General features: G+C 44.1%; 1 protein-coding gene across 1 annotated transcript in view; it reads right to left on the bottom strand.

Moving 5' to 3' along the window:
- Positions 1-759: 759 nt before the first annotated feature.
- NIBAN1 (niban apoptosis regulator 1) overlaps positions 760-7566 on the bottom strand; it is a 53951-nt gene continuing 47144 nt past the window's right edge. Inside the window, exons 11-14 of the mRNA XM_058030039.1 lie at positions 6825-6935; positions 6172-6279; positions 5172-5283; positions 760-4101 (exon numbers count right to left, since the gene is read on the bottom strand). Coding sequence (XP_057886022.1) covers positions 2453-4101; positions 5172-5283; positions 6172-6279; positions 6825-6935 — 1980 coding nt within the window. The 3' untranslated portion in view covers positions 760-2452. The remainder of the gene's footprint in view (positions 4102-5171; positions 5284-6171; positions 6280-6824; positions 6936-7566) is intronic.

Genomic DNA, 7566 nt, shown 5'->3' with positions numbered 1-7566 from the left:
CCCCGTGGAGCTCCACATCCCAGCCAGCTCCCCTCAAGGCACCCGACTCTCGGCCGTGGGCCGTGAAAAGCGATTTATTTATTACAGTTCACGGCTTGAGAAGGAAACTGCAAGAAAGCAACAAAAACAAGGGAATGGCTGCATTATTATAATTTCTGATCAGTGGTCCCACGTAACCTTGCAGATTGCTGCGCTCTTCTAACCAAGCTGTCGCTGCTAACCAGTTGTGGTAGACTAGAAAAGCACTACTTTATCCATTTGCAAATGGGCAGAAGAAAATGCCCAAAACCAGCAAAAAAAGTCCCATGGCCACGAGGAACTGCAATTTAAATTATACAGGCTGAATCTCCCCCATCCTTACCCATCTCTCTGGTGAAAAACATCTGAGCATCTGCATTCAGCAATGCAACACGTATCACAGGAAAATATTAGCCAGATCTAGGCCTGCCACAGTAATAACTCCAAAATTACCATTATGGAAATACTTATGCAAAATGCTCTCTGTACAGATGTATCTGATTCATATTAGAATGAATTAGTTTCCTTTTGCAGGAGGCTGAAGTATTTTTTGCTGCCATGCTGTCTTTCATAGAAAAAAGTACTAAAACCCCATAATGTCCCCTAATTTTAGCATAAAAGGGCTGCTTGCTGCTGCTTAACTCTAGAGCACTTTATAAATTTGAAATCACTTAACACTCAGTACCAATTTAAAATAGTTAATAATTTGTAAAAGTGAAGCAGCTGTCAGTGAAATTGGTAAAAAAAAAAAAAGAATATGCTGGCAGTGGTTTGTATGTTTCCAAATTAGTATTTCTGCATGAAATAGAAGGAGGAAACGAGTCAAAGTACTTCTGCAAGGAAAACGTCTGTGACCTTCACGTTTCCACACCACAGTACAGCTTCTAGAATAAATAGGAACTTCATTTATTTTACTGTAGTGACAGAGTAGTTAATCCAGTTACTCAGCAAGGTTCCTTCCTCACACAGTAATATTTGCCTGTTCCTCTAGTGTCAATTTTCTGTTAATAATAAAGAATATTTTGATAGCATTAAAAGACTTTGCACAGTTTGCTGAAGTTAAATGCTAACACATATTATGCTCCCTGGACTTTGTTATTTCTTTCTGTGTCTTTATGGGGCATAAATCCTGCAGTCCTTGCTGCAATTATAATTAATCTTTGCTGTCCTGCACTGTGTGACATTCAGAAACAGGCTCCAAACACCAGGCCAGAATTTCTTAAGTGCCTTAAACTGACCTCTAAAGTGAGGTCTTGCATTTGAAAGGCCAATTTACTAAAATACTGGGTTTCATCTCCAAGCTTTTCTGTGCAAACCGAGATGCAAAAAACACATTTAAGCAACTCTGTGCCAAGATCATGGCTTGATACAGATCGTTTGTATGAAAGCAACTGTCTCATTTTAATAACTGCTTCTGTAATGTGATTCTGCCCTCCAAAATCTAAGCACATGAAAAACAACCTCTGGCTGCCTGTCACTTCAGTTAATATCTGCATTAGAAATTAGATGCAATGATTCTGGTATTTCACAATTGTTGCCTCTTATTACATGATTTCCACACCTAAAAAGGTCTACAGACCTGAGTAACTCAGTGAGATAGGGAATGGCAGGGCTCAATATTCTCTATGAAATAGCTGTAAGTAAATCTATTTTATGGTGGGATTTACACCAGAGAAATCCTGCCTAATGGTTATAGTTATTGTAAACATTCTCTTCTCTCCCTTCCATAAAACAAGACAAAACAAAATAGCCATAAAGTGCTCTGGAAGGCTAAATAACCCCGAAGTGCAGAGTGGGACTGAGAAACCTGCTCCCATACTTTCCCCTTTTTAAATACAGCAATAAGAGAAAAAAAAAACATTAAAAATCAGAATATTTGCTTGTCTTTCGTATCTGCCAAAACTTGAAAATAATTACGTAATCAGTTTGCAGATTTTGCACAGTGTGGCTTTTCAGCAATCTACTAAATCAGCTATTTGGTTCTGTTTACTACTAAAAAATGTTTTTATTTCCTGTATACTGCATGCAAACACTAAAAGCATCCTTGAGTACCAACCACCAGAATCAGAGCGGTACTTGTCAAAACCATGCATTTAAAAATCAAGAGGACCCCTAAGAACAGCTAAGTTGTTAAAATAGGCTGATGATAGTTGGGCGTTTGAAGCATTCAGTGGTCACATTTCCAGACTTTTTCTCTAGCTTTAAAAGGGAGCAGATTTGAAGTGACAGATGAGACTCCTCAGCAGTAATCTGGTTTTAACCAGAACGAAACCCATCACCCATCCCTCAGGAAGGGATTCGTGGGAAACCTGCAGGAGCTGGGGACACCACAACAAAGCGCATTTCCTCCAGCCCCGACCTGAACAAGTATTCAAAACTGAACAGGGATTACTGGAGCGCATAGGTCCTGCAGGGCTGGGCTGAAAGCTGCTCTTTACTCCTCAGAGTTTTGCTGTGCAGGACCATCTTCTCGGTGCTCTTCTGGGAGAATCGCTTTTCCTGCGGTGCTCTGAACTCCTGCGTGTGAGGAGGATTGATCTCCCGGCTCCCCCTGTGGCCACCCCGGCTCTGCCCTGGGCTGCTCCCGGCGCTGCTGCGGCTCCAGGCACACGGGCTCCAGCAGTCCTGGGTTGGCTCTATCCAGGATGGGCACGTCCCTCGTGGCTGCATCTGCAGCAGGGCTGGCAACGGGGCTCTGTGTCCCACCGTCCTCCAGGACAGCGTGGCTGTTCCCTGTTCCTTCCTGCCCACACATCGCAATTCCCGTCTGTTCCTCTGGCTGCTGCCTCTCATCTCCCGCCCCTGCATACCGCACACCTGGTTTGCTCTCCGCCTCTGCCTTTGCCTCCTGAGGCGGAGCCCAGCTCTCCACCAGCCACGGTGCTTGTGCCCCCCTGGGCACGCTCTCTACCCTCGTACCATCTGTCCCCAGGCTGGCTGAGGACGGTCGCTCCTCCTTGAACTCCACACATTCCGCTGCATCTTCACTCTTCATCTTCTGGCTCACCTGAATTTCTGACACAGCCACTTCGCTCAACTCGTAGATCCCATTATGGTGCTCCTGCAACTTCAGCAGCTCACTCTCGCAGACCTCCTTTATGTTCTCAGCTGGAGTATCTGCTGGGATCTCAACTGTCATCGTCAGCAAACTCCTTATCTCATTCACATCATCGGGGGATTTACAACTCTTTTCTTCTGACTGGCTGTCTTTTTTAGGACTATCCCCAAGCTCTGCTTTCCCTGTCTTTTCATCTTGGGAGACAATCTTTGTCTCAGTACTCTCACCACTTTCTTTTTTACCATCCCCTTCAAACCCTGTTCCTACTGCATTTTCACTCTGAGATAGTTTTCCCATAGTTTCATTTTCTACATTACTTTTCTTTTCTGCACTCGCTAAAATCTCTGTATCTGTTACACTCTCAGGTGGGAAGGTGAGCTTTAACTCAGACACTTTTTCCTGTGCTGTGCTTGCTTTCTCAGTGCTGCTGGCAGACACACCAGCTGTTACTGTTTGACTCCCTGAAGTCACCTCTTCTTCCAAGGTTCCTTCAGGTACCTTCAGTTCTTTTTTAGGGCTAGCTTCAAAATTTTTTACTGCAGTGTCAGTCCCAGAAGCTACTTTTTCCTCCATGGCTTTTTGCTGTGCCTTGAGTTCTCCCTCAGTGCTCACTACACACTCTGATACATTCTCCAATGCACTTTTCCCCTCTCCAGCTCCTTGTTTAGTGTGGCCAGCCGAAGGGGACTCCTGTTTGTCACCAATGTCTGTAACAGCCACTGCTTCCCTCCTGCTGGCCTGATCACCAGCTGCACCAGCAGAGGCGCCTGCCTTTTTGTCTGGTGACTTTCCCTCCTCAGCATCCTTCTCCCAGACGATTTTCCCTGTCACAACGAGCGTTTCGTCCCCGTGGCTCTCGGTGTCCGAGCCCTCGGCTCGGGGAGCTGCGGGAGCCTTGGCGGGGGTGCCCTGTGCTGATCCCACGGGGGTCCTCAGCTCCGTCAGGCTGGACACGCTCTCGCAGGGCACGTTCAGGTTATCCTCAAACAGGTTGTGCTTCCTCAGAACGGCAGCTTCGTTGATCACTGAATAAAACAGAAACACCACACTGCTTTGGGAAGGCTGACAGAGGCACAGGGAAGAACACAGAGTGCTTTCCCAAGTTTATGTTGTACATTTTGATATTAAACACAACACTAACGTTCATTTTCAGCTTCCTTTTAGTTCACATTTCTTTTCTGGGGACGGGGATTTTGTTTTTTGAATAATGGCACTTTAGTATTGACCCAAGCATTTCTGAACCAGAGGACCCACAATGCACAAGGGTAATGCTTCAGTGCAGAAGAATTTACATTGAATATGCCAATATAAGTCTGCTGGTTACAATTATTATACTGCTCTTTTGGAATGGGAGTGCCTATGGCCTGTGAAAACATCCTGTGCAGTACATCTGCTTGTCTGTTATCCAAGGTTTAGACAGACAAGCACATATAGAGAGACACAAGTATTTTAGAAGTATTTATATATATATATAAATGTATATATATGTATGTATGTACATATACATATAATACATCTATATATATACACACATATGTATATATAGTATTTATTAGGAATAGTCTCGTTTTCTGACACAGAAGCAGAGACATCTGCAAGGAGTACTGCACTGGCATCAGTGAGTACTGGAAACTGAATCCAGCAGTTCATTTCATTTGAGGATATTGATCTCTGTTACCATTAGTCTTTGCAATTCTCTTAGTCTTGCAACTGGCACAGTTGCCATTTAGTCATCACCATTTAGTCATCACCAAATCTGCACAAGTAAGGACAGAATCCCCCTCCTTGGCCCAGGGAATCGAGATAAAGTGAAGTTGCCATAATTACATTTTGTTAGAATTTTGTTAGAAAAAGGCTTGTGCCAAGCCACCACTCTTGAGTTCCATGGATTTAGTAAAGCTGCCCCATAAATCAGATTTTAGGCCTTGCAACACATCTTCAGTGAGCCAAATAAAAAACACTGTGGGGACGTAACCACCAGTGTTGGAGAAAGCGGGACAGGAGCAGCCAGGTGAGAGCCCTGGGAAGCTCTGAAGGAACAGCTCATGGGCCACAGGCTGCAATGTTATCCCTGTCACCTCAGAAATGTTCTCACCTTTCAGGGCCTCTTCAAGCAGTGTCTGATGTAAAATCTCTTCGTACACGTTCTCTACTTGGATCACACTTGTGTAATCAGCAAAAATGTACTGCTCATATCTCTGCAGCTCCTGTGCAGGTAGGGAAGAAAGGAACAGATGGAGAAAACTGAGGGATTCTGAGTCCTACTGCAGCCAAACAGCTCAGAGATGCCATGGAGCAGGTCTTGCCACACCCCGTGACACTCCTGGGGTGCACTGTTTGAACTATGACTCCCTGAGCTACGTGTGTCCACAATCAGTTATGTACTTACCACACAGTGTTCCTGCAGTACAACCACAGGTAAAAGCACTGCAGAGCACTGCCTGCTGAAACAAACAGTTGCTGAGGAAATGCCTCACAACTTGTTTGTCCAAGGAGGCAAATCCACGGTGCATGGGAGATGCGGGGTTTGGTTTTGTTTTTCTAATAGGTGTGTAACACTTTGAGCTCCCTGATTTACACTCATCTGTCTAACTGAATCACTGTCATCAAGCAGCTGCTTGGTGGTCTATAAAAAAGTAAATTAGGTGACCTCTGCCCATTTCTAGAAAAGGCACCTACATAAATCACCTGGAGGTTTTCAATTAAAAGGTCAGGACTTGGTGGGGCCTGTCAGCTGTGCCACACTTTGGCTTCTAGAGCTGGCTGCTCATTTCTGCAGAGGCACAAATACAAAAGGCTGGTGGGAAACTAAACAGGAAGGGCTTGTGGAGGTGTGCTCCACCACTGCTTCCTCTGTGACAGAGACATGAGGTGTCTGCACGCATATACCAGGTGATAAAATGTAAAATGCTTGTCCCTGTGCTCCACACCTACCCAACCCGTGAAGTGGCACATCTAAGCACTGAGCAGGCAGGAAATCTGCACAGTCCTCTGAGAGAAAACAGCCTGACAGTTTTAAGGAATTACTGCCGAGGTGCTGTTCCTCCCCTGCCTTCCCTTATTGGTTTTTGAGGTTTTTAGTCCCAGACACCTACTGGTTTGCATGTTGAAGCCAGTGTCTTCTGCATTGTGGGCAAGGTAATCTGCACCAGTGCCTCCTGGAATATCTTCTTGCGGATGGTGCTGCTGTCGTAGTCATATTGCTGCCAAAACACACCAGAGAGAAACAAGCCCACACGTGCCTGGGTTATTCACCACTCCCACAGGGAACTGCTTCCTGCCAGCCTGCAGCTGCTGCATCACAGGTGCACAGGGTTGGGATGGCCATGCAGGTTAGTCCAGCTCCTACAAAATCACTCCAAAATCTTCTGTTCTGGGATCTCTTTTGCTTCTTTTAACTCCTAGGCTAGAAACAGCCCCTGACTGCCCTCCCCGGGTGTTTCAGCACTGCCCTTTCTGAGAGTAACCAATCCCACTGGCAGGCTACTTGTAAAGTTAATTAAAATTATTTATCCAGATCCACAGCATATTAATAATCTGATTTACCTACAATTAAAGGGACTGCACATGCAAATACTTCTGCAAGTGTCTGCCCAGAACTAGGTTTTATCCCCCAAATGGGCAGCTTTGCTAAGTGGCACCAAATCAATATTTTCAGCTTATCCTCTTTCAAATACTGAGGTACATTCATATAAAATATATTCTGTTTCCAGAAAGGCAGCCTGCAAATGTGCTATATGACATTTACCTTCAGCACTCTCAGCTTGACTTTTTCAATGGTTGTTGCAACTTTGGCTGAGTCTGCCTGGTGGCTTGGAGAGAACAACTGCTCAAATGTATAAACTGCATTTTCCATCAGCTAAAAACAATAATTAAAAAAAAAAAACTGTTAAAGACCAGTAATATCAAATTCCTGCAAACATGATACGCACAACTGTTAATTTAAATTGTGTTTCTGAGAAGGTGCTCTGAAGAGCACTGAAATGCTGCAATAAATAAATAAAATTAAAGCTGTGGTATCATTGCCATGCTGTCCCAGATTTCTTGTACAGATTTGATCTCATGTCCCCACCCAAACTGATGGTAGCAGAGCCAAAATGTAGAACTGATTATCTGTGTATACAGACCACAGTCAAAACTCATTATCCCTAATAAGAAGATTCCCATTGACTTCTATCATTAATCATTAATAAACAGTATTTAATCATACTGCACATCATTTTCGGTAGCTTTCATTATAATACAAATAAATAATCAGCAAAAATCACACAGAGTGCAATCATTTCTCACAGTATTATGCTAAGCTGGCATTTACCATATTTTCAGCTTATCATTAAGAATATTATGCCCCTACTCTGAAGTTACTTCAGACAAACAGTTCTGCAAGTGGTAATTGAGTCTATTTAATGAGGCTTTGCCTTTTCTTTAGCTGTTCCCGTTCAAATTTCAACGTTTTCTTATTGGAGAAGTACCGGGAGATATGCAGGGGG

This window comes from Melospiza georgiana, chromosome 9 (assembly GCF_028018845.1).
Source record: "Melospiza georgiana isolate bMelGeo1 chromosome 9, bMelGeo1.pri, whole genome shotgun sequence".
Classification (NCBI taxonomy): Eukaryota; Metazoa; Chordata; class Aves; order Passeriformes; family Passerellidae; genus Melospiza; species Melospiza georgiana.
Note: the sequence above shows the minus strand (reverse complement) of the source record. Positions and strands in the feature narration are given on the sequence as shown.